General features: G+C 37.4%; 1 protein-coding gene across 5 annotated transcripts in view; it reads left to right on the top strand.

The window, feature by feature from the left end:
- CPEB4 (cytoplasmic polyadenylation element binding protein 4) overlaps window positions 1–18,171 on the top strand; it is a 68,610-nt gene that overhangs the window by 17,389 nt on the left and 33,050 nt on the right. For all 5 annotated transcript variants that reach the window (XM_081523563.1, XM_081523565.1, XM_081523564.1 and 2 more), the window contains exon 2: window positions 1,358–1,439. In XM_081523563.1, coding sequence (XP_081379689.1) covers window positions 1,358–1,439 — 82 coding nt within the window. The remainder of the gene's footprint in view (window positions 1–1,357; window positions 1,440–18,171) is intronic.

Genomic DNA, 18,171 nt, shown 5'->3' with positions numbered 1-18,171 from the left:
GAATCAGGAGGAAAAGTGGGAAAGATGTTCTGGAGGAGCCATACTAGTTTAGAGCAGAAAAGCATGTTAAGACATCTACTCCCCTTCCCATCTTTATTCCCTGCCATCCCAGGGGAAAAAAACCTGTAACACTCTACTTTAAATATAGATTATATCCCAGTATAACTACCCTTGGACCCTTCAGGTTGTGGAACTTAAAAAAAAAAGTTTGTGTCCCATAACAGTGAACATTTTTGGATATCTGTTTGGTGGGTGGGGTCAGGAGGAGTGGTCTCTATTTCAGGGAAGAATAATAATAGTGCAGGGTGAGTAGTGTTATAGAAGGAGAAAGGAGAGATGTCAGAATGATCAAAAGATGGAGGATGTACTCTATCAAACTTAAAGTTCTAGAAGTTAGCTGGAATGTGGAAAATGAGATCCTAGCAAGTCTGGAAGAAAAGAGGGGGGATAAAATTAGGCATATTATTTTAAAAAGCCAAAGCTTTGAATTAAAAAGTAATGAAAGAAAAATATCATTGAAGAGAGAGTTCTGAAATCATGCTTCTAAAATTCCTTTGGAAGCCCCCCCTTTTTTAATAACCTTGCTATGGTCTTTGTAGGTGTGTATTTATTCTCAAGGTGGGTCAGAAACATGTATTATACTGCTTTCCCTTTAGTATTTAATTTAAAAATGTTTTCTTCTCCTTTTAACTGTCAAGCTAAACTTTGGTTTTAGTGATCTCTAATACCCTGAAGAATGCTGCAGTATCAGCATGGTTGTATATTTTCAGATTCCTCACCCACTCATAAAGTCCATTTTGTTAAGCCAGGGTTGAGACCAGCAGTGTTCTCAATATCCTGTCTTCCCTTTATTCTAATGGCAGAAAAATCAAGACTACTTTGCCACTTAGTGGTCTTGTAGACATTTGATGACCATATTCAGATCTTGGCTTATAAGTAAATATAGCTATTCTGAATAGCACATGTAGATGTCACTTTAACAGATTACTGCTGGCACAAGTTTGGGAAGCTTTGCCACATTACTGAAATCTTAAGTGACAGAGAAGGATTATGAATTCTATTTTTATATGTATTTAATATTCTTAACCATATGGAAATTAGTTTTTGCTTTGTTCTTGGAAGTAATGCTTTTATTGATAATTATTATTGGACATCAAGTCAGTCTTTGCTGAGTCCTGGGTACTTGTGATTTTGGTTTTGCAAGTGTTAAAAAGTAAAATGTAGTAATAATGTGCCTTACATGGAGAGGGAAGAAAATTTCTGCTTTTTGATCTGTGTCCCATCAGATGCAGCTTATTATTTTCTTTTATAATTATATGCTATTTTAAAAGTGGTTTGTGGCTGTTTGTGTTTACAGGATCGCCCCAGGACTTTTGACATGCATTCATTGGAGAGTTCACTCATTGACATAATGAGAGCCGAAAATGATTCAATTAAAGGTAACTTTCCATATGTAACTATTTGATTTTAGTAAATAGAGTAAAATGTGTATTATCTGTGTAACATCATGAGCAACATGGCAAATATTATAGGTTCACATTTTGTATCCAGTTCCATCTATTTTATACATGTATCTCATTTTGTTCAAAAATCAAACTTACTTGATAGACATCCACTATAAGCCCTTTACAATACCAATTAAGAGAACTACAAGAGTACTAATTGCTAAGGGAGGGAAGTTAACTGGAAAAATGGGAACCATACTTCTCATTTTTTTAATCTTTCAGGCAAAAGCTGCTTAGTATTGCTCACCTGTATGTCTGTTCACCAATGACAATAACTATACACTAGGAAGAGTTCAAATGTTGATAGATCTTTTGGCCTAGTTTCATGTTTTTGTTTTTTTTAATGGCCAACAGTTTCAAAGTTAAAACGAAGCTTTGTAGTTCTTGAAATCCTTTTTATATATTATGTTAAAAAAATCATGCTATTCCCACTTGGATTCTGGTCTCAATTCTTTTACTGAATAAGATATTGCAGTTTGACTAGGCCTCAATTTCTTTATCTTTAATAAAGTACTTAGAACCACTCTTATAATAAGGGACTTAATAATGGGGAACTTTGAAAACACAGATGCCTGGGCTCCATTCCGGGTGTGGGGTAGGGCTTATGATTGTTTTAATATCTGCACATGATGCTCATGTGTAGCCAGAGTTGAGAATGACCAGATTAGGTGTTTTTTAAGGGCCATTCTAGCTCTGATGTTATGAAAACTACCCCACAAAATAAATATTTTTCGGCAAAAAATCTCATTTTACTCTACTGCAGAGTTTTCCTGTTTGTTTTTAAAAACATTTGGGTTGTTGGTATATTTGGTCCTGTCACTTAAGTTATTCATTCGTTCAATGTTGATGAGCCTGCTTTTTGCCAAGACAGCTTTGTACTGGGATCCAAGGTGGCAAGGAGCCTATGACTTTAAGTGGTAACTATCTTGTCCTAGTTTTCTTTGTGTTTGGTTTACCATATTACTGATGCAGTAAAACTATTTTTCAGCAGACCTATAATAGTAAATTTTTTAATGAGAAATTTTTTTTAAGTCCGGAAAGATGAAAACTAATATGTGAAAAAATATGCATCTCTCTGATGAACAAATTTTGAAATAGGATTATTTTGAATGTCTTTACTGAATTCCTCATGGACTTCAGATGGCCTCTAATGGGGTTGTATACTTTGTTTCTGAGGAAAGATGGTCTTTCAGAATTGGCTTTTTATTTTGTCACTTCTTAGCACTCTGACTTTGGCTACTCCTTCAGCCTCTTTGACCCTTTGTTTTCCCAGCAGAAAAATGAGGAGAGTCTAAGGGTCTTTCTAGCACCAGAAAAACTGCACACTTTATAATAAAGTAGCTAAAGGAGAAATCCTAATATAGTTTGTGAATTGTACAGTCTCACTTTCCTGGTTTTGTACTATAGTTATATAAGATGTTCCCAATTGGGAACACTGAATAAAGGGTACACAGAATCTCTCTGTACTACTTTTTGTAACTTGCTGTGAATCTGTGGTTGTTTCCTTAATTGATTTAAATTGATTTAATCAGCAACTTCTTTTAAGGGCCTCTTCTCTTATGTAGTAGATACTAAGGATGATAATTAGAACTCATTTTCATGATAAGTGCCTGTGTCTTTTATCAGAGAAAACAGTTTACAGATGGCAGCAGTCATAAACCGTTTATTATGTCATGCTTCCCTTGTGGCTCAACTGGTAAAGAATGCACCTGTAATGCTGGAGACCTGGGTTTGATCCCTGGGCTGGGAAGATCCCCTAGAGAAGAGAAAGGCTCCAGTATTCCTTTTAGAATACTCACTCCAGTGTTCTTGCCTGGAGAATTCCATGGACTGTATAGTCCATGGGGTCGCAAAGAGTCAGACATGACTGAGTGACCTTCACTTCACTTCACTTCTAAGAAGTAAGCCTCTAGTATTTTTATAAGAGTTTGTATACATTTTTCAATAGGATTAACATTTGCTCGGTTTATCAGATATAGTTAGGACAACTCAGGTTTATTTTTTCTTTTCAGTTCACTAAGTGGCTTCTTGTATAAACTTCTGCCTTTATTCTATAAAAAGAAAGTGTTAGTCGCTCAGTCGTGTCCGACTCTTTGCTACCTCATGGACTGCAGCCCACTAGGCTTCTCTGTCCATGTGATTCCCCAGGCAAGAATACTGGAGGGGTAGCCATTCCCTTCTCCAGGAGATCTTCCCGATCCACGGATTGAACATGGGTCTCCTGCATTGCAGGCAGGTAATCTTTACTATCTGAGTCACCATATTCCCTTTTTAATTTCTTCTTACCAATATTTACCTAGACTAATTTTCTAGAGATAATTAAGAGATAAGTCTGGTGAAAGAATTAAACCTGATTGACCTAGTATGGGAACACAAAGATTTTGTAAAATTTGATTCATAAGAGGAAATATGCCAGAATGGAAAGACCATGCGTTTTTCAAGTCAGATAGACTGGGATTTAAATTGCCATTCTGCCACCAGTTTGTGGTGGTTTTGAAGATTAAATGATATGATGTGTCTATAAAATCCAGCATACTGCCCAGTTCATTGAGAAAACACTCAATACATGGTATTGATTTTTATTACTAAATATCTATTTGTCTGTTTTCATGCTTATCAAATGAGAAAACCAGTTTCAATATAAGGTGCCAAGGTGACTTAAGCATATTAAATGAATTTGTGTATTTTTTCCTTTTAAGAGCAGTAAGGACTTCATAGATGAGTTCATGGTCCTAAAATGTCAGACAGTAGTTATGCTTTATTTTTTTTTTTTAAACCAAGATGATGAACTTTGTACCATTGTAGTCCATTGCAATGCAGTTTTGCTCATGGGAATACTTTACTTCTTGTCAGACTCTCCTCTGTCCTTTTTAAATAATAATGCCTATCCATTTTGAAAGTAAATAAGTGGCCTCTTTATGTGCTCTGCTTCCTTAGAAATAGAGTAAACAGAAAATAGGCATTATTTCTATGAGATTAGTATAGAACAGTATGGCTTTCAGAAAAATGGTATAAAGATGCAATTAAAAGAATTAATTTGAAAATTATTTTTAAAAATACCATGTAGAGGCAGATTTTATATTTGGGTTCATTTTATCTTAAAATGATTTTATAAAATATATTTTGAATGACTTCATTTATTTTTATTTTCATTTGCAGTCCCACATAGATATGTGGTTTGTGTGTATATGTGTAAATAATAAAGCCTAAAATTGATACAAGATCTGTCAATTGAATGAATTTGTAAGGCGGTATCATTTATTTACATTTAAAAAATTAAATTTGCTTATTTTTGGGGGGGAAAAAGAAACTCCCGTAATAAAGTGGGTTTAAAATTTTATTTTTGCCATCAGCAGACAAGATGTTAATATGTCTGTGTCTAGAAACTTTTCAACTTTCAAATATAATTTTTCAGTTTTTCTATGAATATGCTGTTGATTCCAGTTGGCTTGTTTAGCAACCTTTAAAAAGATAAAAGAAACGTGCAAATGGAATAGCTAGCTTTCATTTCATAATTTACATTAGGTTTTTCTGTTTTTTTTTTACAGTTTATTTAAAAATAGTTATTCTAAGAATTTTAAGGCTTCTTATCATCTTCTCCATGTACAGAGGTTTACCTCTTTGAGAGGAAAAGGTCCTCCCTCTGCCTTATCTCTAGGTCCTTTCACTGATCAGCTGGCATGTCTGTGTGTTATTTTTACCCATGAAATTATATATTGCCTTCTCCATAACTAACACCAGTGACAATCTGTAGAAGTTCTTCCCCAGAGACCGATTTCCTTTTTCTCGTTGTACACCCAGTCTCATAAGCTAAGAGCCTGCGCTGTACACCAGTTTTTTAGTTATCTCTGAGATGGCAGCTTTTGCATTGCTACAATAATTATTAGGCTTATCAAGTATTTCCTTCACCTGGACAGGAAAATCTTTTACCATTGTAGATGCTGAGATGTTTATTTGGGAAATATTGTATCTTAGTGCTATTTGTGTTTCTCTCGCCTGTGAAATTGGTACTTACTGTTTAGAAATGGAGCAGCATGAAATAGATTAAAATCACGTGCCAATGCATCTGCTTTAAGTCTCTGAAGCATAGCTTGGACACAGTGAAATAAAGATTCATGAAGTGGTATTATTTTCAGTATACGTAGGAGAGCCCTCTAAAAATTAAGGGGCTTTTTTTTTTCTTTTCTGTATGTGAATGGAATAAAGGAATATAGGCATAAACCAGTTTATGGAATGGAAGCAGAGGGAGACAGCACTAGAATACAGAGACAAATTATCAGAAAGAGAATTATCAGATATAAGACAGTTGAACAATCCATAGTTTCATATTAGTGGTTGAGTGTTTTAAATCCTATATATGAAAACAATTTAATATCCAATTTGCTTCATTTCACTAGAAAGCCTAATGAGACAGCAAAATTATTGAGTGAACAAAGGCAATCTGTAAATTGTCAAAACATTATATAGTTGTTCTTCAGATATTAATTAACTAAGTTATGATCAGAATACTGTTTTAATTTTCCTCAAAATATTGTGAAATTAGAGTCTTTTACTCTTCATGTTATTACAGAATGCATCTTGCTTCCAGGTTTTGGAAGGGGGAGCTCAGTGTTGTCTACCCCAGTCTCTCTGAGTTTCAAGCATTTTAAAATACTTAATTTGCATGTGGGCAATGATGATTGCATTCAGAAATGCAAGTTGTTTAAAGTGCCAGTTTTTTACATATTCCCATGGTGCCCAAGAAACCTATTGCATATGTTGAGTAAGTGTGGGAGTGTGTTGTACAGTTAAACCTTTCTGCCTTACTTGCTTCATGTATTCATTTAATAAGAACTTATTTGAAGAGCTGGACCTATCCCCCAAATGCTATGTATTTAATTCCTGACTGCTTAAGGTCTTGTGACCTTGCATTTTAAAATAACTTTTGGGAATTTTTTTCTTAATCTGCACATTAAATTGGAGGGCTCTCCCCCGACTATTTTTCATATGTGTAAATATGTTTGAAACAAATGCTTAAAAGAGTGCGCAAGTGATGATTCCATCTGTGCCTCTTTTCTTTGTTGCTAAGAAAAACCATTTATAATAATCTCTCTAGAAGAAAATCATGAAAGTCAGTTGAAAGTTTAGTACGAAAGCCAGTTTTGTTAATTTTGAGTATGATTTTTTGTGTCACTGTGAGAGAGAGAGTGACTGTTGGAATAATTACTTAAATTCTGTATCTCTACATCAGTGGAAGGAGTAAAGTTAGTGCTACTTTAAAAAGATATCATAAGTAATAACTAGAAAACCTTAAATTTTCCTTGGATCCACAGTTCTTTTCATATTCTTGTACATCAAATTGCAGTCACGTAGTTCTGTATTTTCAAGAACAGGTGTTGTATACTGATACAGATGTTTTGAACAGATGTTGTATATGACTTTATGTACACTGAGATAGCTCTAGAAACCTTCCATCAGAGTTTCTGAAAATAGGACTAAATTTTATATTCAGTTATAAATGTGAGTTTCAGAGTACATACAGTTTTAAATATGAAAGGGACTTTTACAAAGTAATTTCTATTGCTATAGTGTTAAAATGATTTATTTGAAATAGTGGTGGGGAGATATAATTTCTTATAGTATTTCATCTTTTTCTGTTTAAATCAGTGGCAATTCATGGAAAGATAGCTATGTATTACTATGCAACCCAGTCCCCAGTCACCTTTTTAAAGGATTAGATGGACATTTTCCTTCAAGGGATATTTAATGGTGCATGATACAAGGTACCATAGAGAAGACATGGATAATACAAAGCAACTAAATTATACTTGGATTCATAGTCAAATTTCTCTTTCCTAGCAAATTACCATTATGTGGTATCAAATGTCTTCTGGTGAATTGAAGCGTCTTTAAATACTACAAGCCTTGAAGACTCAAGAGTCTTCAGGCAGCTGCCCTGCAAACCTGGCTGGTTCTTTCTTGCTCTGTTTGGATGATACCAAATAATTCAAAACAGTGTAGCAGGGGAGTGAGTAGCAGAGGGCTCTAGGGAGGAGAAAATTGCCTTACTCTTAGAAGCCTCATGAGTAATGGAGTAAGGCACAGCAGGGAATGCAGTTTATAAACTTGGTTATGATGAACTTTGCATGCGGCTGTTGAGAAGAGAAGTGATTTCCTTGCCTTCCACACTCTCCCTTTCCTGACTGCTGAAATGGAACATCCTAAACAGTCTTTTTTTTTCTTTTTCTTTTTGCTTAGTTGTGCTGAAGGATGGGACCTGGGCTTCTGCTTTGAGGTAACTTCCTTTGTGAGGAAGGAGGGGACAAAGTGGTGGACCATGATTGTCTTTCTATTCCTGGTGCAGGTTGATTTCTGAATTCAGACCCACTCCTTCCTGGTTCACTGTTGCTCAGGATTCTTTTGATTCCTCATAGCACTGTGCAGGCAAAGTTTACAAAGGTGTGGGTTTCAAACTGTGTGACTGTACTTTTCCAGGTTGGAGGATTGCTGTTGTTTCAGGTTTGTTGTGTTTTAAATTTTTCAAGGGGAGGAGGGGAAAGGGAAATGCCTGGGAGAACAGAATGGGATGTCTGTGAACACTGATGTGCTGGTAGCCTGAGACTGAAGTCTTCCTTATTCTAAGCTCTGAACTGAAACCAACCTGGTTCATACTAAATGCACCTTGTTACTTGGCCAGATCCTCATCTGCCGGACTTTTGATATAACATGTGCTGGCAAATACAAAGTAGTGATTCTTTGCCCTCTACGTGTTGGTGATGAAATATTGACCCTTGTTCTTATTTGTTCTGAAAATTATATAAGTAGTTGTCACAAAGGGGAAATTTGTCTTATGTCATCCATGATCAGTCCATAATTACTCAAGAAGTTTCCATATCTTAATCCTGAACACTGAACACAAAAGTATCTTATTTGAGTCCAGGAAAATTGAGTAGACATCTTAAAACATTGTTGTAACTCTGTTTTTACCCGGATGAGAAGTGAGGGTAAAGGGGGCCAGAGGGGAAAGTGACAGTAAACTTTTTATGATATTTAGAAGGTTAAAAAGCCTAACTATTTCTAAAGATGCTTTTAACTCATACAGCTTTTTCTTTTCTTTGCAGCTGTGTTAAAGCTCATATACTTTATGGCTGTTGTGATTTAATTTTGTTAGACTCACATTCAGGGCAGGGATTGGTAAAGAAATAAATATTGGTAATATTTATTGGTAAAGAAATTGGTAAATTTCATGGTAAATTGGTAATATTTATTGGTAAAGAAATAAATATATGTGACAGTTTACACTTAGAAATACCATATCAAAACCCAAGCAGCAATCAGGTAGCAAATTTATGAGTGCTTTTCTATAATCTTGTACATTTTCACATTAAGTATTGTGTGGACAGATAATAATATTATTTTCCATTCAGAAGTGAAATCTGGATAGCATTTAAGTAGTAAGGTTTTAAGACTTTGTCAGCAGGTTGTCAGTGTCAAAATATTAGGGCTCTCCCTACAGTATAAAAAGTAGAAGGCAGTCTAGAACATTTATAGAGATCCATTTTGTTCATGCACCATGTCTAAATTAACAATAGTATATTGTACCTTTTGATAGTGTCACTTATTATTTTTCTGTTTTTTCCTTCTATATGGTAAAGTTCTGTAGAGAGGTGACTTGCTGTTTCATTTCCTGATAGCTCCTAGAACAGCCCTATATGCTGTTAGTCTGCATAATAGCCCTTTTGATCATGGAGTAATACAATGGTGAGTTGTCTGTGAAGGTTTAAGACTTTCCTTAATCCTGTTATATAATCCTAGAATATGTTATTTGCTGACATTTAGGGAGGGGAAGCCGTGCCACCTGATTCATAGCTCTCATAAAAATATCCGAGATTCTCTTTGCATTCAATTTAACAACAGGAAGCAGAACAGTTGCACAACTGTGCCACAAATTATTTCTTCCTGACACGTATGGAATCTCAACCTAAATATTGTAGTCAGTTGATTCATTTATCAGTTGTGTATACCTGATTTGTGAATTTCTTTATTTTCTACTCCTTATTTTTTCCCCTCATGTTGCCACACTCCTCATTACCAAATTTAAAAGAGGGAAAAGAGAAAAACGTTGATGAACTTGTTGCTGTTCTGCAGTAAAAATTTGCAAAAGGAGTACCTTTTAACTAGTTTTAAACTAGTTCAGTTCAGTTCAGTCGCTCAGTTGTGTCAGACTCTGCGACCCCATGGACTGCAGCATGCCAGGCCTCTCTGTCCATCGCCAACTCCTGGAGTTTACTCAAACGCATGTCCATTGAGTTGGTGATGCCATCCAACCGTCTCATCCTCTGTCAGCCCCTTTTCCTCCTGCTTTCAATCTTTCCCAGCATCAGGGTCTTTTCAAATGAGTCATTTCTTTGCATCAGCTGGCCAAAATATTGGAGTTTCAGCTTCAGCATCAGTCCTTCCAATGAATATTCAGGACTGGTTTCCTTTAGGATAGACTGATTGGATCTCCTTGCAGTTCCAAGGGACTCTCAAGAGTCTTCTCCAACACCACGGTTCAAAAGCATCAATTCTTTGGCACTCAGCTTTGTGTATGGTCCAGCTCTCACATTTATACATGACTACTGGAAAAACCATAGCCTTGAGATGGACCTTTGTTGGCAAAGTAACGTCTCTGCTTTTTAATATGCTGTCTAGATTGGTCATAGTTTTTCTTCCAAGGAACAGGCATCTTTTAATTTCATGGCTGCAATCACCATCTGCAGTGATTTTGGAGCCACACAAATTAAAGTCTTACTGTTTTCACTGTTTCCCCATCTGTTTGCCTTGAAGTGATGAGACCAGATGCCATGATCTTAGTTTTTTGAATGTTGAGTTTTAAGCCAACTTTAAGCCAACTTTCACTCTCCTCTTTCACTTTCCTTTTTCACTTTTAAACTAGTTACTACTTTTCAAGTGAGGTATGGAGATGGCCTGGCTGCCTCTGGGCTTCATTATTTTGTCTGATTTGTCTGACAGATTGAGTCTGAATTCAGTCCCACATCAGTGCACTCTGTTCTAAAAGCGGGGCTCTTTTTTATTCTGCTTATTATGTCATAACCAGTCAATCAAGAACATTGGTGAAACTCTGAAGGGAAAATAGTTCCATAATCTCTCTGGTATCCAGTTGAGCTGATGCCAGTTGCTGTACATAGGGAAAGAGAAGGAGGAATCAACCAATTAGAGGAACCTTTTTTAATTCTTGGGAACCAGCACTGAAATGCAGATCTTCTGAAGAGCAGCCATGATTAATTACTATTAATTTGTATAAAGAATCTAAAAAAGAGTCTCAACTTCTACTGGCTATAATATTCCAAATAATAAATGTCTGTTGTGGTTAATTAAATGGAGATGCTTAAATTGGCTACTTGATGTCTTTATTGTAAAAGATCAGAAGTTATTAGCTTATAGTAGACTTTCCCAAAATGTAAGAAATAAAGAGAAGCATTGAGGAGTGTATTAAGACCTGGTTTTGCCATTAGCAGTTACATGACTTAAGTTGGTCACTTCCCTCTAGATCTTGGTGTCTTCACCTAAAGGAGGGAGTGGAGGGATTGAACTTAGTGAACTTTAAGTTACTATCAGCAATTCCGCACAGTCTCTGGCATGGTATTCCTAAATGTCAAGGTTGAAGGTTTAATGACTGAAAGTAGCATATGAGTTTCATGTGAGCATTTAATATTGAGTAGCTTGTAAGAAAGGTTATAACCAGAAATCAGTCAGATCTGCTCAGTTGAGTGGAGGCTTTGTTTCTAGAGTGCATTTTTTCTTTTTGAGATAGGCCTAAAAATGCTATGTCTAGGAAGCAGTTGTTTGAACTTGGCTTTAGGTAATGTTTCTGTTCTTAATTTGTGGATCATGGGCCTCTTCAGCCATGGTAATTATTTGATGGGATCCAGGAACCTATTAGAACCAAGCATTCCAGTTAGATGATAGATTTGTCATGTGTGTGTTGCATGATTACCTTTTAAAGCATGCAGATGTTGATGTAATACAATGAAAATACATTTAAAGGTGTTGCTGAATTCATCATAGCCTTTTATTATTAAGGGCTTTTCTTGTGGTTGTTTTACTTGTAATATCCGCTGGAGTGGGGCTTGAGGGCTTCAGTTATGATGGGGAGCCTCTGCAAAATATTTTGATTAGCATAGGTCTTAATAATTATGAAATGTTATGAAACACTGCTGTGGAGAACTTCTCTAATTGTTCAGCTTTAAACTCCTGCCATTAGAATGTTCCCCATTACCAAAAAGAACATAACTAAGAAAGGAATTCCATAGAGGAAAATGGTGAGGATGAGGACAAAGGGGGAGTAAGGAGTTGCTTACCTTATCCTAGCTTATCATCTCCACCAAGTATTAATAGCATTTTGGGATGTTGTCTCTGGGGTCATCTGTAGTCATCTTCTTGCTTTTTGAAGCATAGCTAGGGGTGTGGACTGTTCAGATTACAACTGGCACAGTGCCAGGGGCACAGGGAGCCCTGTGACAGCAGGGGTGCACCCTGGTGTGGGCTAACACAGCAGCCCTTGTTAGGAGGGGGAGATGGCCTTCTTCAAGCCACATAGTCTTTTACATTTTAGCTTCAGCTTAAATTCCAGCTCCACACATATTGAGCATATTCCATGTACTGGGTAGTAGTAGGCCACAGTGCACTTTTAATGCTGATCTATATATTTCTTTTTTGATGTGGACCTGGACATTCTGTATAGGAAGCAGTGTTAACAACAAGTTTCAAGTGAAAGAGCAATTACTTCTGATTTAATTTCTCTGACTTTTATGCTTTGCCCTTTCTGAAAATTATCTCTAATTTAAATCCTTATAATAACCTTCCATGTGAGTTTTGTGGTCTCCAATTTATGGTTGAAGAAACTATAGTTCCAAGAGATACAATAGCTTTAGGAGTCACTCAACTAACTGGTGCCTAGAGAATCAGGATGGGACACACAGCCTCTGGCTGATGGTCCAGTAGCCACACAATAGATATTTATATGCAGCATTTATGAGGAGACAAGCATTAAAAACCTTTATTTTAGTACACTTTAGGCATTCAAGTGTCTTAATTTCTTTGTAGGAAACTGGGGACACAATTTAAAATCTGTATTTTATCATAATCTTCTGTAAAAGATTCAGATTTTGCACACCTGCTGATTTCTTACTGAAGGGTGCCTTTCAGAGGGTGAAGGTCTGGAATCACTGAGGGAACTTTGCCAAGCTGACTTTTTCTTTTTCCTCATTCTGATTCACCAGGTCTGTCATGAGACTTAAGCACGTGTATTCCAGAAGTGATTCAGATAGACTGCTTTCCCTCCTCACCCTACCCTCTTTCTGCTTTGAGAACCACTTTGAATATATATGTAAAGTCTAAAATTATGGGAGACTGTCCATAAAACAAATTTGTTATCAAGCAGATAGTGCCAAACACTATTTTAGACTGTTGGGATATATCAGGAAATAAAAAATAAGACTCTTGACCTCATGCAGCTTATCCTCCAGATAATTTGTAGACATCTTCGAACAGCCTGTTTATTATCTAGTTTTGAAGACTAGTGAATAAGAGGAAGACTAAGTGCCTTTTGTATTAATAAAGGAAAATGAGAATGGGACCTTTTGAGAAATAACAAATTAAATTAGATATGAAATTCAAGTGAATTCTTTGTTAAGGTTCAATCAAGTCATGAGAATTTATATTAAGTAAGTGATTAGTGTTGCTGATAGGTGTGTGTGCAGAGTGGCAATTACTGACTTCGCTGACTGCTTTTGGGGTTTGGACTTCAGTGACCAGTGTTAAGGGCCTTCCCAGGTGGCACTAGTGATAGAGAACCCACCTGCGAATGCAGAAGACGTAAGAGACTTGGGTTCGATCCCTCGATCAGGAAGATCCTCTGGAGGAGGGCATGAAAACCCACTCCAGTATTCTTATTTGGAGAATTCCACGGACACAGGAGCCTCCAGGCTACAGTCCATAGTGTCACAGAGTTGGACACAACTGAAGCGACTTGGCATGCATGCAACCAGTGTTAAGAGTGGCTTGTCTCTAAAGTTCTCAATCATTTGCAAGCAACTTAGTTTATAGTCCCTAGGAACTCCAAAATTTGTCTTGATCTTCACATCAATGCAGAGAGCCACTTCTCCAAATCTTCAGGTCAGTTCTACAATTATTTATTTTTATCCACTGGTTCTTTTAAAATATGTCTCTTATAACACATGCTTCTTTTAATCAACCTTTTTACAAGATAGTAGAATTTTAATTAATTAAATTTTCATTTTAACTGCCTTGTCTTTGTTTCTGGATTGCTTAAAACTTTTCTACTACCCATTGGTCTGTTTTTCCACTTTTCCTTCCGCTATATTATCTTTTCTTTTTTTAACTGGCTTTGGCTGGTTTACTTTGAATAAAAACTATGCCTAATATTTTAAAGCTTGAAAAGTTGCCATTAATCGCTGGTATCATAACATCCTCTTAAGGCAAGTTATCTTGTTGCTCTGTCCTCTAAATGTAGCATCCAGAGTCAGAAGGCCTCTGGCAAGGATAAAAATAGCCTTCCTGCTTGCTGGTTTGTTGTTAGGTTTACTGGCAGTAGGAAATCTTTTGAATTCCTTAATTGGGTCAGCTCTTTGCTGGTGTCTCTCTAGACATTCCCTTCTGCCTGAAATTCTTAGATGCTTTTAGATCTTCCACCTTTGTACCTGCCCTCAGTTATAGTTAAAGCAATCCTTTTGAAACCTTCCTCAATCTGTAGAAACATAGCCCATTGACTTTACTTATCTTAAAGATAAAGTGTTATTTTCTCTCTCTTTTCTTTTTTGCCACTCTATACTCTGATTTTCAGCTACCATATCACATTGAAAAATTAAATCTGAGCTGTTGGTGCAAAAAGAAGCTCCTCTTTGGCTTTTATTGACAAGAATATTTTTAAGTTGAATTTCCAAAGTTTTCATTTCCTAAAATACTGCTGCTACTTTGCCAGTTTGGCTATCATAAAAGAAAAGAGTTAAGTTTTTTTTTTTTTTTTTTTCTCTCATCTCCCGAAAGAAGAATTATATCCCTGTTTGTAACTTAGAACATTAGCAAACTCTCATTTCTCTGAAGCTGAAAAATCCCCCAGATGGCCACTCCCTTCTTCAGGGTTCCAGTTTGGGTCTTACTTGGCAAGGAGGAATCCTTCCTCTTTCTTTCTCTCACAAGTGGGAAACTGTTAGTTGTCTCTGGCTTATAAGTTACTGAAGGGAAAGGAATTACTATTAATTGAACACATACTCTATCCAGGGGGACTTTTCTGGGCATTCTGCAAAAATTATCTTATGAATTTCTCACATGTACGTGGAAATATCTCTGTTTTTACTTTAGAGAAACTAAGTAACTTGAACCTACCTCACTAGATGAGATTGGTCCAACTCTACACTTTGCATTGTGTGTTTCATGCCAGAGAGACCACTAGCTGCTAGTTTTGTTTTATTTATTCAACAGCTCTTTATTGAGTGCCTTTCTTTGCTCTAAGCTCTGGGATGTGAGGCCCAAAACCTGTCCTCAAAGATTTTGTTGTCCTAAAGGAAGAGAGTTTAGAAATAGGTGATTTAAATATAGTATATAGTAAGTGTAAACAGTGATGTATGGAGCTGGTAGGGCTGTCTGAACCAAGGAGCAGGTGTCTTTGGGCGGGTACTTTCCATAGGATGTGAGGCCTAAGAAAGAAGCCACCAGGATAAAAGGAAGGGGGCTTGAGTGGTGAAACACTGGAGACAGAGAGAAAGGAAAGCATTCCAGACAGAGGAAGGGGCCCAGACGAGAAAGTTAATGGGCCAGTAGTTCTGAATATCTAGAGTATCTAGGAGGGAAATGGCAGTGAATTAAGTAAGAGAATTCAAGTATTTTTTACAAGCCCCAGCCTTTAAACTGAAAGTCAAATCTATCCTGGAAGGGGGTTTTGTGTAGTCTAAATTCTGTGTGTAAGCGTGTGTGTGTGTGTGTGTGTGTGTAATTTAAATGGCTTTTTGGGGAGGGGGGCAAGACTCTCCATCCAGTTGATGTCAGTCCCAGCTGGTGTCTTCTTCATAATTTTGCATGAAAACATCTTTCCTGGAAGTTCATTGTATCACAGATAGGTCATGGGGTAGAATAAGGTTACTGATTATGCTTTGTGGAGTTACTTTTACGTCAGTGGAAGAAATTATTAAAAATGATTATCTTTGGGGACTTGCCTGGGGATCTAGTGGTTAAAACTCTGAATTTCAAATTCCGGGATCGCAGCGGGTTCAATCCCTGGTCGGGGAATTAAGATTCCCACACGCCACCAATAAAACATAAAATGATGTTTGTATCATTAAGTGATAGAACATAATGAGCACATTTTTATTGGTTCATATTGATATGTATTCTGAGTTTAAGTATAAAGTCAGTATTCAGAAACTGAATTTATCATTTCTTGGACCCTGCTTACATCGTGCAGGCCCCCACAGTGCCATCTTGCTGCAAATCTGACAATATTGGTAGAAATAGCAAATGTAGAAAGGCAGGAACAGCACCTCCTTTAAACAGTTATTTATGGCAGTAAGAGCAGAATCAGCAGAAACGTCTCTAGTTAAACAACAGCAAATAATGTGTATGTATATATATGAATATATTTGTGTGAGTGTTGCACTGTGTTCATAAACCTTTTGATCTATCTTAGAAATGGACCTAAGTCCATGCTTATCCTCTCCTTGTGAGAAATTTTTAATGATGTCCACTGAAAAGAAAGAAAAGTGAAGTTGCTCAGTCCTGTCCGACTCTTTGCAACCCCATGGGTTGTAGCCTACCAAGCTCCTCCGTCCATGGGATTTTCTAGGCAAGAGTTCTGGAGTAGGTTGCCATTTCCTTCTCCAGTGGATCTTCCCAAATCAGGGATCGAACCCAGGTCTCCCACATTGCAAGCAGATGCTTTACCATCTGAGCCATCAGGGAAGCCTGTCCACTGAAAACCTCTCCCTTTTTGTTAGTATCATGGCATCTGGTCCCATCACTTCATGGGAAATAGATGGGGAAACAGTGGAAAGAGTGTCAGACTTTATTTTTTTGGGCTCCAAAATCACTGCAGATGCTGATTGCAGCCATGAAATTAAAAGACGCTTACTCCTTGGAAAGAAAGTTATGACCACCTAGATAGCATATTAAAAAGCAGAGACATTACTTTGCCAACAAAGGTCCATCTAGCCAAGGCTATGGTTTTTCCAGTAGTCATGTATGGATGTGAGAGTTGGACTGTGAAGAAAGCTGAGTACCAAAGAATTGATGCTTTTGAACTGTGATGTTGGAGAAGACTCTTTTTTTTTTATTTTTTTTATTTATAAATTTATTTATTTTACTTGGGGGCTAATTACTTTACAATATTGTAATAGTTTTTGCCATACATTGACAAGAATCAGCCATGGGTTTACATGTGTTCCCCTTCCCGAACCCCCCACCCACCTCCCTCCCCCTCCCATCCCTCTGGATCATCCCACTGCCCCGGCCCCGAGCCCTTGTCACATGCATCGAACATGGAATGGTGCTCTGTTTCACATATGACAATACACATGTCTCAATGCCATTCTCCCAGAACGACCCACCCTCACCTTCTTCCTCAGAGTCCATAAAATTGTTCCATGCATCTGTGTCTCTCATTCTGTCCCGCATATAGGGTTATCGTTACCATCTTTCAGATTCCATATATATGCATTAGTATACTGTATTGTTGTTTTTCTTTCTGGCTTACTTCACTCTGTATAATGGGCTCCAGTTTCATCCATCTCAGTAGAACCGGTTCAAATGTATTTTTTTTAATGGCTGAGTAATATTCCATTGTGTATATGTACCACAGCTTCCTTATCCATTCGTCTGCTGATGGACATCTAGGTTGCTTCCATGTCCTGGCTATTGTAAACAGTGCTGCGATGAACATTGGGGTACACGCGTCTCTTTCAATTCTGGTTTCCTCGGTGTATATGCCCAGCAGTGGGATTGCTGGGTCATATGGCAGTTCTATTCCCAGTTTTTTAAGGAATCTCCACACTGTTCTCCATAGTGGCTGTACTAGTTTGCATTCCCACCAACAGTGTAAGAGGGTTCCCTTTTCTCCACACCCTCTCCAGCATTTATTGCTTGTAGACTTTTGGATAGCAGCCATTCTGACTGGTGTGAAAGAGTCCCTTGGACTGCAAGGAGATCCAACCAGTCCATTCTAAAGGAGATCAGCCCTGGGTGTTCATTGGAAGGACTGATGTTGAAGCTGAAACTCCAATACTTTGGCCACCTCATGTGAAGAGTTGACTCACTGGAAAAGACCCTGATGCTGGGAAGGATTGGGGGGCAGGAGGAGAAGGGGATGACAGAGGATGAGATGGCTGGATGGCATCACCGACTCGATGGACATAAGTTTGGGTAAACTCCGGGAGTTGGTGATGGACAGGGAGGCCTGGCTTGCTGCAATTCATGGGGTCACAAAGAGTCAGACATGACTGAGCAACTGAACTGAACTGAACAAAATTAACTCAGAATTTCAGGCTACTTGTCACTATTTTGGTCAGCATGGCTATATTTTATACAACCTTGCAGAGTTATCCCCTGTTATCATTCCTTGGCCTATATCATGTCCCCAACAATGCTTGCATGACTGAAAAAGAGAAGGTCATAG

Source organism: Giraffa tippelskirchi, chromosome 8 (assembly GCF_054371585.1).
Source record: "Giraffa tippelskirchi isolate mGirTip1 chromosome 8, T2T-mGirTip1v1.2.pri, whole genome shotgun sequence".
Classification (NCBI taxonomy): domain Eukaryota; kingdom Metazoa; phylum Chordata; class Mammalia; order Artiodactyla; family Giraffidae; genus Giraffa; species Giraffa tippelskirchi.
Note: the sequence above shows the minus strand (reverse complement) of the source record. Positions and strands in the feature narration are given on the sequence as shown.